This window comes from Tiliqua scincoides, chromosome 8 (assembly GCF_035046505.1).
Source record: "Tiliqua scincoides isolate rTilSci1 chromosome 8, rTilSci1.hap2, whole genome shotgun sequence".
In the NCBI taxonomy this organism is placed as follows: domain Eukaryota; kingdom Metazoa; phylum Chordata; class Lepidosauria; order Squamata; family Scincidae; genus Tiliqua; species Tiliqua scincoides.
The window spans coordinates 53654453-53672327 of NC_089828.1; the positions used below are offsets into that span (position 1 = coordinate 53654453).

The 17875-nt window shown below is 45.8% G+C and overlaps 1 protein-coding gene across 4 annotated transcripts in view; it reads right to left on the bottom strand.

The window, feature by feature from the left end:
- Nucleotides 1-7376: 7376 nt before the first annotated feature.
- NF1 (neurofibromin 1) overlaps nt 7377-17875 on the bottom strand; it is a 177285-nt gene continuing 166786 nt past the window's right edge. For all 4 annotated transcript variants that reach the window (XM_066634972.1, XM_066634973.1, XM_066634971.1 and 1 more), the window contains one exon: nt 7377-11591. In XM_066634972.1, coding sequence (XP_066491069.1) covers nt 11449-11591 — 143 coding nt within the window. In that variant the 3' untranslated portion in view covers nt 7377-11448. The remainder of the gene's footprint in view (nt 11592-17875) is intronic.

The window sequence follows — 17875 nt, forward strand, 5'->3', positions numbered from 1 at the left end:
GAGGATTCGGGTACCCAACAGAGCAGAAGAGTGGAAAGGGCAGTGGAGAGATGGGCTTGGGGCTCTCCAAGGGTGCTGCTCCATGTGACTGTTCCAGGTCACTTCGTGGCAAGTTTGGGCCTGCCCCAGAGCACATGATCAGCACAGGAATGTGATTCTACAGCCAGCGCTGAGCTCACAGCCTTTTCATTCTAAATTCCGCTTTTGGTCGTCCCCCGTCCGCATGACCATTTTGCTCCAGCGGCCTGATAGCCCAGTCGTATCCAAACCCCACTTGCCGATGCAGCTGTGCCACTGGAGTGCATGCTGCATCCTGTGGCGGGGTGGGGTAGTCCCAAAGGTTTCCACTAGGCAAGGGAATAGATGTTCCCTTGCCCGGGGGTAGGCATCCACTGCCTAAATGGGTCTGCTTGGAACAGTGCTAGCAGTTTTGCTGGTGCAAGTCCAAGTGGACTTGGGAAAGCAGATCGAGACCATGAAGAGGGACAGGATATCAGCTGTGCCACTGCCACCGATTCCACCCAGCCTCAACACAGCCTCATCCTGGCCCTGGTCTCATTCCTCCCCCTTTCCGCCCTGTTCCATCCACCCCTTCACCAGCCCCCAGGTCAACTTACTGGTGCTGGGGCTCCTTTGTAGGCCTTTGGCAAATGGCTACTTGCCACTTGCAGCAGCTGCCCAGTCTCACGTCACCTTTCGCAACCACCGCAAAGCATGCTATGCCAGGAGAACACAAGCTCTGATGGTGCGGTGTGCCCATAGGCTTGGGCCATAATTAATCTTTGCTATTGCCAAACTACTGGGAGAAAACTCTGATCTATAGCAGGTCTCCCAGGGACTAATCAGGAGACCCAGATCTACTTTCTGCCTACTCCACTATCATATATATGAAGTTATTTAAGATCAGTCTCAAGAACTACTTTGGAAGGAACCAAATTACTTAGTGCTGGAGACTGGACTGAATTAACTTCCCAACTTCATCTTTCAAAAAAATGGAAAATGAGGGAGTCTGTTGCTTACCATCTCTCTGATAAAAAATTCTTGGAAAGTCACCATTTTATAGGTAGTTTTGGTTGATCCTAATAAAGCATTACCCCACTGTAGACAGTGGATTTGTTTTCTAACAGACCCACACCGCCACCTATGACTTAGCATTTACTGGGATACTCATCCACCTGCTGGGTAAAGTGAGAATGGACTCTTGGGAGCCAGCAGAGGGAGCTTCAGGTTTGCAATTCTTATCCTCAGAGAGTTTTTAATAAAAAGACCAACACCTATTTAAGGGAAACTCCGCAATTGTCCTATTACCAAGCTTTCAGTCATCAGGAGAATCTCTATAGGCATTACAGTTACAGTTGGCAACCCTTCAGTCTCAAAAGACTCTGGTATCGCGCTCTGAATGGTGGTTCTGGAACAGCGTCTAGTGTGGCTGAAAAGGCCGATTCGGGAGTGACAATCCCTTCCACACTGGGAGCAAGTGCAGCCTGTCCCTGGTCTGTCTCCCTGGCTATGGGCCTGCCTTCTTTGCCTCTTTGCTGCAGTCTGTTGGTCAAGTGGCTCTTCAAACTGGGAGAGGCCATGCTGCACAGCCTGCCTCCAAGCGGGCCGCTCAGAGGCCAGGGTTTCCCACCTGTTGAGGTCCACTCCTAAGGCCTTCAGATCCCTCTTGCAGATGTCCTTGTATTGCAGCTGTGGTCTACCTGTAGGGCGCTTTCCCTGCACGAGTTCTCCATAGAGGAGATCCTTTGGTATCTGGCCATCACCCATTCTCACGACATGACTGAGCCATAACACCCCAAGTTCAGTTGTTGGCAGGCATCTCTAATTCAAAAAGACTCAGGAAGCAGGACTGGGAAAAGTTCCTGCCCAAGACCTTGGAGAGTTGCAGTCAACTGAATTATTGGGCAGAAGCCTCAAGGATCTGATCTAGTGTAATGCTCTGCACATTTGCTCCTTAAGAAGGGCCCATAGTTCAGTGGTAGACAGATGTCTGCATGCAGAGACCCCAGGCCCCATTTCCAGCAAAAATGATCTCCCTGGATTGTTCCTGATAATGAGCACAGGCAATATTAGCTAGATCACTATTTCTTAAACGGTGGGTCGGGACCCACTAGGTGGGTTACGAGGCAATTTCAGGGGGGTCCTCATTCATTTCAATACGTATTTTATTTTTAATCTATTAGACTTGATGCTCCCGTAGTATGCATTTGGGGAAACGTTACAGAAATGTACTTTTTACAGACTACTGTGTATGTGCTTTGAACAATGATAGTCAATGGGGTTTACTCCCAGGTAAGTGTGGATAGGATTGCAGTCTGGGATGTTTGGGGAATTTTTCTTAAACAAATCAGCAACTGCTTGCTTAGGAGTTTTCTTTATTTAAATAATTTTTTAAACTTATACTTGTAAAACTTTTAATTTACTTACTTAAATTGATTTGATTTTGTCGTATGGGGGTGTTAATAATTTTCCTACTTGATGATGTAACTTCCAGCCACGACATCACTTCCAGGTTAATGACATCACTTCTGGCAGGTTCTGACAAAAAAGTGGGTCCCAGTGCTAAAAAGTTTGAGAACCACTAAGCTAGATGGACAAATGGTCCAATTAAGTACAAGGCAGCTTAATCTTTTTGTTAGCACAAATTATTTTTGGGACAGGAGCACAGCTCAGTGGCAGAGCAGCTGCTTTACACGCAGAAGGGCCTAGGTTTCATCCCTGCAATCTCTTCGTGAAAGAATCACAAGCACCACACTGGTGAAAACAAATATGGTGCAGCCATTAAGAGCACTGGGCAAAGAATCGGAGACCCAGGTTCATGCTGCTACTCAGTCACGAAGCTATCTGGTTGACCTTAGGCCAGTCACCATGTCTCAGCCCACCCTACCTGTAGGGATTGCCATGGCTCTGAGCAGGTCGAAGTCACCAGATGCTCATTTGGACCTTCTGTGGAAGTGCTCAGTGGAGACATTGTTGTACAACTGATTGGTGGTGGATCAACTACCCAAAGTTGAGCCATTAGCAGGAACATCACCAACTGGCAGTGGCTTCCCCTGAGACTCCAGACTAGCTCTGTCATCTCCAACCTGTTGTGACACTGTCTGAATTTTCATCCAGACTTCATCTTGCAGATAACTGTCCCATTGCTTGGCCAGATGCTGTGGGTGTCATTCAGCCTCACCACGTCTCCATTTTCAGCACAGCAGAAGAGGTGAGCGATGGCAACCAACCAAGTCTCCTCAAGCACTGCTTGAAAGCCAGCTTTTTGTTGCTTCACGTTGCCCCAAGGTGGCAGTAATACTCCAAAAAGAGCTCCTGAGAAGCCTCTCCTGAGTCCCACCTTTTAAAACTCAGCTTAGTTGAGAAAGGGGACAAGCAGCCCTGAGTTGTTTGTGTTCAAAACAGGCCAGTTTGTTAGTGTGGATGCTCCCCAGCTCTGCTGCCTTGACTGGCTCTCTGCTGGTTTAGCTGACTAGCCAGCCCAGGAAACCATGCCCCGGGGAAGACAATAGTGGACTGCGTCTTCTATTGTGTCCTGGTGGAACAGGCAACAGTTTGCCTTTCAAAGCAGGAGTTGTGACCAAAGATTACTAACTGAAAAAAACCTGAAGGGTGTAACCAATGAGGCAGGATGGAAAGATGCCATTTACGAGAGCCCGAGATTGTTGTACAAGCCTGCACGTTTTGAAAGATGAAATAAAGGATGAAGCTTCCCCCCCCCCCGTATATTCACCCAACACAGGAGCATCAAATAAACTAGGCGAACCAAGAGAGATAAATCTCTTTGGCGATCTCAGACAGGGTGGACTAGTGGTAAGAAGTTCTTAGGAAGAGAGGTCTTCAAAAGCAATTCGTCTTGGGCTCGCTTTTGAAGTCAGCAAGGCGAAAAAACAGTACTGACTCTTTGGAACAGGATCAAACAGTGTGTCCAAGGACTCAGCCCTGTGTGGGTTGAACGCAGAGCACTTGCTATTACAATTTTTATCCCATCCTTCTCCCAAAGATCTCAGAACAGCACAGATCAGTGGTTCCCAAACAGTGGGGACCCACTGGTGGGTGGCGACCTGATTTCTGGTGGGTCCCACACAGCCTCCAACGAAAACAGTGTGATGGAAAGATCAGGTAGCTAATTGCCTCAAGCTATGAGGCTATTAAAAAAAATCAGCTGCTAATTGCACTGCAAAGAGCTGAGCTCCTGCAGTTTGTACGATAGCTGCTAATTGCCCTGCCAATATGCCCAGCTCCTCCAGTATGCAAGCATGCATACAAATAGGGAGATGAATGTTTGAGTATCTTTTTTCCTGGTTATTATTACTTGTAAATAAATAAATAATTTCTTTCTAGATCTCCTTTTTTTTACAGTCTCATAAACCTAGGTGGGTCCTGATAGAATGTTGTTTTAAAAAGTGGGTCCCTGTTCCCTCTGCGTCCATTTTGGTCCTGGCAAAATGGATCCTCCCCTCCAAAGCTGCCCCAGGGGGGACACTGTTATTGGTGCAGCAGACCAAATTAAGTGCAGGGAATAGAACAAACATCACAGAAGGTTAATGAGGAAATAAACATCCCAAGCGACTCAAAAAGCAGGTTGAATTTACAGTTTTTACTTCAAAAAAAGGGAAGTACATACATGAAGGAAAGTGGGCGGTAAACAACAATTATTTGAAACCATGATCTCTACAGGTTTATTTTATTTTTTAATATATATATATAATATATATATATATTTATATATATACCTCCAATTACCAACCAAGAGTGTGCAAACCTGCAGGGTCCTTACCCAGCACCTGCACAAGCACTTACAATTATTAACAGGATTATAGACTAAGGAGAAGAGGAAAAAAAACCTTCAAAGTCCCCACTTGGAGGGAGTAAGTTTATAATACACGGTGTTAAGTTTATAGTACACAGCATTGCTTCCTTTAAATGACAGAACGCAACAGCAAGGGAAGAAAATAAGTAGTACATTAACAGTTACTAAACACTAAAGATAATCAAATGCCGGTATGTTATACATGTACAGCAACTAACTGCTTTACAAAAAAGCAAAATAATACAATATATTGTCACATGTATTTACAGTGTAGTAAATATACTTTTTTCTGTCAAATTTTACACAAAACTATTTACAGGGTGAGTATACAGCTTTAAAAAAAAGGAGTGGCTGATGCTAAAAGTGACTTTTGTGGTGTGCGGTGCCAGGGCATCTGAGAAGAATTTTATCAGGGGTACAAAGCTCCTTTTGGGCCCCTTCCCTTCTCTGTCGGATCTTAATTTCTATGGATTGCAATATATAAATCTATGTAGGCGTACACAAAATGTGCAAATGTATATGTTGCACACAATATATGCAAACCTTTTCTGAGATCCCAGGAAATTTCCGGCTCCCCTCCCCTTTTTGACGCCAGGCCTAGGTACGATGTATCCTCTGCACTCCCCACACAGGCCCTGGTGAGATAGGAAAATATAAGATCCTAGGGAATTTCTGGCTCCCCAACTTTGGCTCTTGGGGCCCCTTTTTGACCCTTGGCCCGGACACAGTTTACCCCCTGCAACCCCTCTCATAGGCCCTGTGTGGTGCAATCCTAGGCAGGTTTGCTTTGATGTAAGCCACACTGTATTCAGTGGGGCTTACTCCCTTGTACGTTTGTATAGGATCACCACGCAAGTCTCTTGCATAACATTAAGACATGCTTTAATACATCTGGAAAAATAAAATTCCTAAAAAAGAAGGAAAATGAGAAAAGGCTATGGCGTTTGGGCCTCTTCAGCCTAGAAAAGAGACGCCTGAGGGGGGACATGATTGAGACATACAAAATTATGCAGGGGATGGACCGAGTGGATAGGGAGATGCTCTTTACACTCTCACATAACACCAGAACCAGGGGACATCTGCTAAAATTGAGTGTTGGGAGAGTTAGGACAAAGAAAATATTTCTTTACTCAGCGTGTGGTTGGTCTGTGGAACTCCTTGCCGCAGGATGTGGTGACGGCATCTGGCCTGGACGCCTTTAAAAGGGGAATGGACTAGTTTCTGGAGGAAAAATCCATTATGGGTTACAAGCCATGATGTGTATGTGCAACCTCCTGATTTTAGAAATGGGTTATGTCAGAATGCCAGATGCAAGGGAGGGCACCAGGATGAGGTCTCTTGTTATCTGGTGTGCTCCCTGGGGCATTTGGTGGGCCGCTGTGAGATACAGGAAGCTGGACTAGATAGGCCTATGGCCTGATCCAGTGAGGCTGTTCTTAAGGATGGGGTGGGGTGGGGAGACATTCTCTTGTTGGCAACCTTCGGTCTCGAAGGACTATGGTATCGCGCTCTGAATGGTGGTTCTGGAACAGCATCTAGTGTGGCTGAAAAGGCCAAAAGGGAGACATTCTAAACTCCCACAAATCTATCAGGGAAAGAGCACCCAACGCTCTTATTCCCAAATGCACTGTCATAACAGATCGGCTTTGAAATATTTCTTGGTTTTGGGGATAAAAAACCATGTTCATTAGAAGCAGAACACATAGTGTGGAATTAATAGAGAGTTTTATGCATAAGGAAAGCACATCCTTGTTTAAGTTTAAAATGAACAAAAAATAAAGAAATAAAGTGAGAAAAAACTAAACAATGCAATGTTAAATCATTACAGTACTTAATAGTGCACATGGAGACCAGGCTAGGAAACGAGGAGTGTCAAATTTGTATGTTTATGGGCTATGAAACCCTACCCTGCAGGACAAAATTACTTGACATGTGATGTTGCAATTCACCGGAATTTAAACTTCAGATTAAAAAAAAATCCTCAGGTTTCTAGTCCTCTGCCTATGCTTGCTGATAGTTAAATCTCCAAAGTTTCTGGTTGAGGACTATTTTTCATGATATGTTTGAAGACACGGAAATATGGCCTAAACAAGCAAATATTTATTTTTTCATGGATCTACCTCCATACAAAGGCACGTGGATACCGCAAACCTGCGAGTAGCTCAGCAGGATCCAGGCCTCCCTCAGGAGCAGGCAAGCGTGTGACCCCTTCTCCCTGGATCTGCTGTTCTGAGATGCAGGAGTGCTTTAGGAAAACACTTCCATAGCTTAAAACGCCAAATGGAGAAAGTGATCTTTGAAAGCAATGGCACTGAATTACCCACCAACCTGTGTAGCAGGAAGATGCGTAAAGAGAAAAGAACAGGGAGTGAAAGTGGTGGCGTAGCTGGAGGGGGGCGGAGCACCCAGAGCGGGCAAGCAGCCCGTCCCTTCGGAGCCATTCCCGGCAGGGGGAGCAAAACGGAGCCGTATGGCTCCGTTTTGTTCCCCCTGCCGGGAATGGCTCCGATGGGATGGGCTGCTTGCCAGCTCTAGTGCTCCGCCCCCCCTCCAGCTACACCACCAAGTGAAAGGAAAAAAAAAAGGGGAACTCAGCTGTGGCTGTCAACCGAAAATGCTTTTGCACCAGGCAGAAGAAAGCAACATTTAAGGCACTGACCAAAATGTATCTGTTTCTGTGAAAAAGGCCATACAGCTCTCTTGATCTCTGCATGCACTTCCTCACACGAGGAACAGGATTTAGGAATTTCAACTTCTATATCCAGTTTGATACCTCTGCCCAGAAAGGGTCATGTCGGCACCAACGCTTCAGTAGAAACTTTAAAATCTTTGTTGCCATGAAACCCTGCTAACTTTTTGCCGTTTGACTGGCTTGCTGGTGGGTCTCAGAGTTGTCACAAGGATAAATTTCCATCACAGGCAAGCTTGGCTTCTTTGAAGAAATGCACTTCTGATAACTGAGAACACTGACGAGGCTGATCTACTATCATCAAGCGTGGAATCTGGTCACTTGCCTGTGGCTTTCACCTATGAGTGGCTACGAACAGGGGGTTGGACTGTAGCACACTGATAGGAGTACCTGCACTGCACACAAATGGCCCAAGGTAGGAATGGCAGGTAGGCTGGGAAAGTCCACTCTCTGAAATTCTGGCCAGCCTCTGCCAGTCAGTGTTCATAATACTGATGGTCCGAGGATCACAAAAGGCGGTTTCCCGAGTTCAATACTAACCCAAACAGATTGCAAATACAACAAAATAGTCCTGCAGGACTTCAAACACCAAGACTAATTGTGACGTTGGTTTTCGCGGACTAGAGCCTACTTTGCCACATGCAAGACGTGTTATTCTCAGTTGTCAGAAGTGTACAGCATCCATCAGCCGGTAACACATCTTATATCTGTGGTGATGCCACGATTAATCAGACCACCAGATTCCCTCTTCAACAGATTAGCACAGCTACTCCTCTGCAAAACAAAAGAACTTCAGCTAAACTTCTAAAGTGAACTGCTACATAATACAGGACCAATTTGAAAATCAGGAAGGTTTAGGTTGGCTGGAGAGGGAAGATGGCTCTCTTTGCAAAAAAACATTTGGGGCTCACTTGGTCAAGCCCTCTAGATGCCTCCTAATCTCAATCGACAGGCCACAGTCTCCATCAGTCCCATTTGACTTCGCTTCCCCTTTCATTTTCCTCCCTGCCTTTCTCGGCTGTTCATGGGGCTGCCATGTTTTGTGCATGCACATTTATTATAAGCATATATGGTGGTTGTGCAACCATCACTGTCAAGAGCAGGGGCATGAGTCAAGTGACAGCTTCCATAAGACATGTCAGGCTGGCCTGATAGTAAAATGGTAGTCCAAAGGCATTCCCTTGTACCAAGCAGTCACCTCTGGCATGTGCCATTCAACTGGCTCTAGCTCATGCTAGCTGCTGAGAACCGTTTGCTGTGTGGCATGGATAAATGTATGGAGGACAAAGGATTCTGTTCAAGGCTGTCTTTGGAGATCCAAAGAGTTCAGTTAGCTTGTCTAAATGCAGATCCCAAGGGCACCATCTGCTGCTCCCTGTACGTCTCCAAAGCACTTGAAGCTGGGCTGGCAGGGGGTTGCAGTGTCCACATGGCACAATGGAAGTTGCTGATGCAGTGGGCCTCTCAAGGGCAACATCTTGTGCTGTTTCCAGAAGCTTCTTCCACTCTGATTTGGTGCAAGAGCATATAGTTGTGAACACAGGAGAAATCCCACCATAAGCGTGTTGTTGGACAAGATTCGGTCTTTCCGTCACTCACAGGAATGGAAGCAACTTAAAGATTTTAACATACAAACTTTTCCCAGATTCAACAATCCTTCCATTTCCTTGAAGATTACACTGATTTCAGCCATAATTTCTACATGATCAAGAGAGTTCCTTTCTTAGACACACCTGCCTTGGAAAACACATCCTCAAATTCTTCTCCTTGGTTTGGCAAACTGTTGGCAAATGAAGCTTGCATTCATAACATTTTTTCCAGGAGTGGAACAAAATTAAAATAGTTTTTCTCACTAGCAGTACAATAAAAAACAATTGTTTTATATATGTAAAACATATTACATTGTAAATCAAATGCTAATTACATGCTAATGAACACAATTAATCTGGACCACTTATGTGTACCACCTACTGAGCATTTAGCTGTGGAGTTAAATTTACTGAAGTCACAAGGGTTTTAACAAAATGCATATTTTTCCCTTTAAAGCCACTAAATATTTGGTTATTGTCTATATAAGTGAGATTATGAGTTCCAGCAGCAGATATATTTCAGGCTCCAACAGGCTGTGCTTAAAAAAATTATCAGTTTCTACCTCCTTCAAAAACCTAGACAAACTGCATACTTCTTGATGGTCAAAGGCAGTATATCCACATATCTCCTAATTTTAACACAGAACAAAAGGGGTATAGTGGTTTGGATGTTGAGGTAAAGCCAGGGAGACCTGGGTTCAAAACCCCATACAGCTACAAAACTCCGTGGGTGAGCCTCCTTGAGAGGCAGTTGCTCAGCAAAAACTTCCTTACAGGGTTGTTGTGAGAATAAAGTAGAAAAGTGGGGGGAGGGCAGAGAACCTTGCATACCACCCAGAGCTGAATGGGGCAAACAGCATGATAAAAAGGTAAGCCACTCATTGCAATCCTATGCTACTCTTGTGTTGTGAAGGCTTTTCACAGTGAAGCAGTTTAGATTTGCTGTTAAATTCATTACGTATATATCTTAAATATGCTTCTGTTAGCAGAGATTCTTGGCAAATTAAAAGGCATTTAAAAACAAAAACTCACACCAGATAGAATCTGAGTGAAAGTGTCTCTACACTGATATTAGAAAATTTGGCTCAAACATCGTGTGGAAAAACACAGGCTTGACCAAAAACATCTGTTGCCTAAAACACATACTGTGACTATTTGAGCAACAGAGGCATGGCCAAATAGACCTCATCAAATCCTGAAAGTTAATGCCTATGTGCAGCCTCTAATGTGGCAATTATTTGGTGCATGCATATCGCATGGGGCAGTGCGCATGTGTGTGTCAGGGAAGGGGGGAAACATCATGGATGAGTAGCTACGTTAGCTTTCTTAAAATCAACCCTCCATGGTTGGACAACCTTCGCTTGGTACAAAGCTGCTTTAGAATGAATGTTTGCATGAGAACAAGCCGCTTCCTGAAGAATGGCAGGTGGAGTGGGCAAGACCCATGTGACCCCCCCCACCCGACCCACACAGCTGTGATAGCCCCCCCCAAACTGCACAAGAGAACAGATTTGCAAGGGCCATCCAATCTGAGGTTGGCGCACAGGTGGTCTTCACTCCTCCTCGCAACTTCTGCTGGTCTATGAAGTTTTTTAAATGGAGCAGTCAAAATTCGGTGACAGAACCTATGCTGCCTTCCTCTGCATGCAGACATGACGCTTGTTTCTGGGAAATCAAGACAGACACCTTCAGTCCCGTCCTCTGAAATGCCCGGGTAATTAACTAAAGATGTACCTTCATGAAGTGAAGCCTCGCACCCTCTGGTTAAGCTTCCTGTACACAGCTGTTGTGCTTGGAGGCCTCCTTAAGCCCAGTAAAAGAAAGTCCACAGCTAAAAAAAAAAAATCTATCCAAAGAGGGTTGGATGAAAACAATGATGCGAAGAAAGTCCATTGGCCACCAGAAGCACTAAATGTGCAAACAAGATTCAATATCAACACTTTTTTTTTCTTGAAAAGTAGATATAAAACAAGCCATTAAAAATAAAACAAAAGGAAGGCAAAGTGAGAGAGACCATCATTTCCATTTTTGACACAGCGATTGTAGTTTCAAATCACCCCCTCCTTCAGGCTCCGGATAAGGTTCTGTTCAAATTACCAGTTCAAACGCAAAACAAAAAAAAAGAAGGAATTTTAAGAAGGCGATGGTGAGGTGGCTGCTTGCAAACAAAATGAAAATCCAAAAGAAAATCAGACAACGTTGCAAGAGTTGATCGTCTGGCACCATGGCTGACAGAGTGGGTGGGAACGTGGGCGGAAGGTTGAAAATTAAGTGCAGGATGACTGTTTGTAGGGGGGGGGGTTAAGTACATGTGTCAGTTGTTTTTTTTAAAACACAAAATAAAAAAAGAGAGAGCTTCATACAATCTTCTTGATGCTGTGCCTCTTGAAACTCCCGGTACTCCTCTGCTTCTGCACTTGACTTGCCGAGCCGTGGCGAGTCCTCCCGCTGTTGGAGTGTGCCGTGGTCGGAGAGAGCTCCACGTTCTCCTTATCGATTCCTTGATTTTAAAAAAAGAAAGAAAGGAAATATCATGGGAGAGCAATTTAACACTACAGCCTCCTCTGTAGCAGACGGACTTTCCTTGAATGTGTTAACGTTTAACGGAAGGCCTCTGCCTGCAGTGAAGATCATCACAGAAGCATCTCAAAAGAGGAGGGGAGAGAAAGAGGAGGCTCGCTTGAGGTTACAAAGGAGGGGAAGCTTCAGGTGAAGCAAGAAGCAGACAAGGGTTTCACCAAATGAGAAGGCAGCGAGAGAGAGTTTCTGCCATACCTAAGACCAGGGAGACCCTCCGCCAAGTATCTACTTGGATCAGGACAACCCGCATCCCACCGTCTACATTTGCTACAGGAAACTTCTAATCATTACCTCAATTACAAGAGGCTAGAATCAATTCATTTAGGCACGTTAGAGAGAATCCAGCAAGCCTAAAGGCAAACATTTGACCCCATATTTCAGATCAAATGTCGCCTTCTAGCATCTCATCCCTGCCCTCCCACCAAATTTTCTTCACTTCCCAGAGTTCTTCCTCTGGGCCACTCCCTCTTCCTAAGCTCCCCGGAAGCCTGCTGCACTACCTTTTTGGGGTTCCTGCTTCTTCCACCTTCGGGTCCTTCAGCCAGCATGCCACTACCCAGGGCATGGGCAGTTCAACCAATGATATGCCCTGTCTTTGTGTGATGTCAAAACAGCCCAGTCACCACCACCTACAAAGGCCTTCATGGTTAACAGATTCTAATATTTTTTACTTGGCACATCAGAGTCGGGATGGGGAGATTACAGCCATATTTGAGTAGGAACGATTCCCCTTCATGTTTAGGTTTGCTAGCTATGGTTGTGTGTGTGGCTGGGCTCACTTTCTTGAGCCACCTGTATAGTTTTACTAAGTTATTAAAGTATTTGGATTGGGGAAAGGCATCCTAGATATGAAATATGTCCACTCCCCACTCTGCTTGAGACACCACCAGCAAAATGTGTGGTGTGGATCTGGCTTCTTTAATGCATGAAGAATCCAGTTTTGGGGTTTGGGGCAGGATCACAGGGTGGTCCAGCTCCTGCAGACTTTCATTCTTGTCACCTCAGCTGAATGCCACCCAGCATTTCTCCCAGTAAGAGAATTTCCAGGGAAACACACTAATATCTACATTTCTACCCTCACAACAGTCTCATGTACCCTCACAACAGTACAGATTATCACACCCTAGGTTACAATTCAGGTTCTCACATTATGCACAGCATGAAGGGAGATAGACCATGAAATTATACACACACCACCAAAATGCCTCTCCTATTTCTTTGGTCCTGTAGCATTGCAAATTATTTTCCCCCGATTCTTCTTCCCCCATTTACACTTCTGATTCTTAGGTCTTCAGCCTCAATACTATTGTGAGCTTGCCTAGAAGATCTTCACCTGACTTAAACAAGACTGTCGGCAAATGAGAAGCAACTGGAACCCCAGATTTGGCACTCAATCCGGATACATTTGCAACAGATTAAAAGCGCAGGATAGGAACTAAACAAGACCCTTTTCTTGTCTCGGCCCGAATTGCACAAACTCCTGCTTTGCTGACTCCACTAAACTACACTGGGTGTAAAATCAGGTGCAGTTGTGACCAAGGAAGAATGGCAGCAAGGGAAAAAATTGTCAGCTGGGTTCCTGATAACTCCCTTCCACTTCTCTCTCTGGCTCACACATACATGGTTCCGAAGTGCAGTCCTCAAGTTGTTTCTTCCCCAGATTACCTACGGTGCCAAAACATGGCGATCGGACTGCAAATGTGCTGGCAAATCTGAATAGCAGGCCTCAGATACCAGTTTATGAATGGAAGGGGTGAAGTGACAACAAGGGAGGGATGCTGCCTTCCCAGAGGCATCCATTTGGCCACCCTGGGAAGTGGGATGCTGACCAAATGAACCTTTGCTCTGATCCTGCATGGCTCCTCTTTTGTTATTAGCCAATATAGGTAGGAAGGGAACCTCCATGCCCTGAGGTAGTATACCTCTGAATGCTATTTCTGGGGGATGGGACGGGACACCACAGTAGAGGAGGGCTACAGCCTTTAAACCTTTCTTGCAGACTTCCTCGGAGCATTTGATTGGCCACTGGAGGAACGAGGATGCTAGACCTTATGCCTGGCCTCAGGAATGACAACACGTGTCAAAGCAGGCCCTGCACAACTTGCAACCCGCTCAGCCATGCACTGCAGTCTACCAGCTGCTTGCTACTCCCCCCAGACCCCTTTGTGGTTATTGCATCTCCCTGACAGAAGGCGAAAGAGGCAGTTTCCCAAGAACTCCTGCTTGGCCCCAATGCATGGGTTGGGAATCCAGAAAAAAACTCCAGAAGTCCAGAATAGGTTCAGCCAGCAACATCTCTGTCTTGCCTGGATTAAGTTTCAACTTCTTTGCCCAAGTACATCCCGTAAACTAACCTCCAAACACTAATTAAAGGTATCTATTGCCTCTTTGGGATCAGACAAAACACAGATCCCAAGCGGTAGAGCTTCATCTCATCTGCATACAGAGACCCTCATAGCCCAGGCCTTCTGAGCATCCATCCCAGCAGCGTCACATACACATATCAGGCAGAACTGGGGACAGGATGGAAACCTTGTGGGACATCACAGGCCAATCTCAGAGCGGAACTGGAAAAGCTGCAGAAGGGAACGACCAAAATGATTAGCGAGCTGGGCCACCCCTCCTTACAAGGAAAAGCTACCGTATTTGGGGCTCTGGAACGAAGGTGCCTGAGAGGACACCCAGTTGAGACATATAAAATTGTGTATGAGATGGACAGAGGAAGTTCTTTTCCCGCTTGCACAATATCAGAATCAGGGGACATCCTCTAAAACAGGGGTGCTCAATATGTGGATCGCGATCTACTGGTAGATCGCGAGGCAAAATGAGTAGATCGCGGAGCCCTGTCTCTCCAAACTGTTAATATGTCAGTTTCGTCTAGTGACTAGAGGACATATTTAGCTGACACTAAACTGACACTGAAACTGACACTTTAGCTGCTCTTCAGGCATGCAGCAACGAAACTGACGAAACTGACTAGACTCCAGCAGGGGCTCCATACATTAAAGGGGGTGTCTGTCAGACGCTTCTTCCCCCCTGGTAGATCTCCGGGCCTTGCTGGGTTTCAAAGTAGCTCTCGAGCCAAAAAAGTGTGAGCACCCCTGCTCTAAAATGCTCTGGCAGGGCAGTTAGAACAGACAAAAGGAAGTATTTCTTTACCCAACGTGAAACTGATCTGTGGAACTCCTTACCACAGGATGTGGTGATGGCACCTGGCCTAGATCCCTTTAGAAGGGGATTGAAAAGATTTGTGGAAGAAAACACCATCACAGGTTATAAAGCCATGGTGACCTCCATATATGCTAAGCCTGGATATATGCAATCTCCAGGCTTCAGAGGTAGCCTATCTCTGAATGCCAGATGCAAGGGCGTGACAACAGGATACAGGTATCTTGTTGCCTTGAGTTATTCCAGAGTCATCTGGTGGACCACTGTGAGATAAAAGAAGCTGAACTAGGTGGACCCTTGGCCTCATCCAGGGAGGCTCTCCTTATTTTCAGTGCTCTAAGACAGGGGTGCCCAAACCCCGGCCCTGGGGCCACTTGCGGCCCTCGAGGACTCTCAATGCGGCCCTCAGGGAGCCCCCGGTCTCCAATGAGCCTCTGGACCTTCGGAGATTTGTTGGAGCCCCACTGGCCCAACGCAGCTGCTCTTAGCATGATGGCAACTGTTTGACCTCTTGCGTGAGCTGTGAGATGAGGGCTCCTGCCAGTGCTTGCAGTTTCACGTCTGTGATGCAGCAGAGGCAGCAAAAGGAAAGGCCAGCCTTGCTTTGTACAAGGCCTTTTAGAGGCCTTGAGCTATTTCAAGCCCTTCATTCATTCATATAAGTTCATCTTTAATATATTCATTTATGTGAACTTATGTAAATTTATTCAAATTTTATATGTAAATTAATTCTTTCCCCCCCCCGGCCCCCGACACAGTGTCAGAGAGATGATGTGACCCTCCTGCCAAAATCTTTGGACACCCCTGCTCTAAGAGGAAAGACACCAGGGGCTGCCAGAGGAGGAGAATCTGCACTGAGACCATGGTAGGGGCAAAGAGTTAAATTCTGCTTCCTCTGGATTGGGGCTATGTTACTTGAATTTTTAAAAACAAACATGCACATTCATATCACACAATACGCGCTCTGTCCAGTTTGACCCTTATCTGTCCTTTTCCTAAACGTAAAAGCCCTAAATGCTTGGCCTTTCTTCATAAGAAAGGTGCTCTAACCCCATGATCACTCTGGTTGCCCTCTTTTGAACCTTCTTCTAGTTCCTCAGTTTCCCTTTCGAAATGGGAAGCCCAGAACTGCACACAGCCACACCACAGGGCATTATGATAACGGCTGGCACTTATCTATTTGTCCATCCTGTTCCTAATTAATCATAACAGAGTTGTCCTTTTGCCAATGAAGCAGGAAGCGGGAGAAATGGTACGGTGTGGGAGTCCCCTGAGTAGACTCTGTTCCCCACTTCCTGGCTCTCTGCAACAGCTCTGGCTTGGAGCCATGATGCAGTGCAGAACCCTTATGGTTGCTGTACATTGTCTGGAAGCCAATATTTAACCCAGGGTGGGGGGAGGCTGGTTAGAAGGACCTTCAAAAAATGAACACAGCAGCCCATGCATAGACCATTATGTTTTCTCTAGTTTTACTACAGAATCTGATTGCTTATATTTTTAAAGGTCAAAAGAGGGAAGGGTTGAGTGTCACATTGGAATGTGTTCTAGAGCTTCTACTGATGACCTTCTGAGTGTACTCCTGCACCTTGGATTGGTCGGGACTCAACAAGACTCTGTGCAGACCCATGTGGCTGGCCTGTAGAGGGCCTGGTGAGGGCTTTACTTAAGTAGATGACAAGTTGTACAGACTGGCTCTATATTTTTGCCATCACATTGCACACTTTTGTATTCACACAATGTGTCACACAGGACTTTGAAAGAACTTTTGACCATCTTTTCAAGACCACATGTATTTATTCTGTCACTCATGCAATGTTTTCTTCAAGATAACCCCCTTGTGGTCATTCACAATTTACTTGTGTGTTTAGCACACTAGAATTTAAGTCTCCCTATGATGCTGATGAGCACCAATTCACCAAATGACACATTAATTCACACGATGCATAATTCACCTATGGAATTCATTTCCAGTAGTGATGGCAGTGATGGCCACTGGCTTAGATGGTTTAAAAAAGGGACTAGATACATACATGGAGGAGAGGGAAGATATCTCTCAATGACTAGGACAGCCTAGGTGACTACGTGAATTTTCCATATTCAGAGGCAGTATGCCAGAGGCAGTACTGGCATTACAAGCAAGAGACGGACATTTCCTTTTGCCCTGTTGTGGGCTTCCCAGACGCCTCTGGTTGCTCAGTGCTGAAAACAGGATGGTGGACTAAGTGGGTCTCTGGACTGATCCAGTGTGGTCTTTTAAGAGACTATAGGGTTGATGACCCTCTTCCGTGGACAGGGGACCCAGCTTCTCTTACCTAAATCATTCTCCTCCCCCATGACTAGCAGAAGCAGAATGTGTTATGCATATCAAGCTCAAACATGCAAATGGACTTGATATGCCAAAGTGCCAGAGATTCAAGATAATGAAATAGAATTTCATTCTCCTAATGCAAAGTAAACGTAACCGTGAATTGATCAGTGCCACATTTACGACAGAGAGAAGGGAGGAGAGACCAGACGGTCAAGCTGCAGCAAGGCATCCCGGTGGAACCATGAAAAATGAGCAGCTTTACCAACAACACAGTTGGATACCTGATGCTTGGGTCTCATTGGCATTCCTGCAACAGCAAAATGGACGTGTACGCACTGTGTCCTTGAGAGGTTTTTGGCAGCCATTGTATTATGTGCTCAGCATTCTGCATGCAAATGAAGCCTGCATAGAGAGAATGATTTTTACCCACGGCAACTGATGAGTGGCAAGACAGATAAAACAGATGGAGAGCAAAACGTAGGGTATGCTCAACCATACAGGCAAAGGAGGTGGCTAACTAACATAGCATAACTCAAGGGGGGGCACGCTGTGCTGGAAGCATCATACAAGTCTGGGCTCACATGCTGCGCCCACCACGGCCCAGGTGCTTTAAGTGAACTGAGTGTGCCCTCCAGGGTTAGCCAACTGAAGTGGCCAACTGAAGTTAGCCAACCGTAAGGCCAACTGAAGTGGTTGCCTCAGGCAGCAGACATCCAGTCCCATCTAAC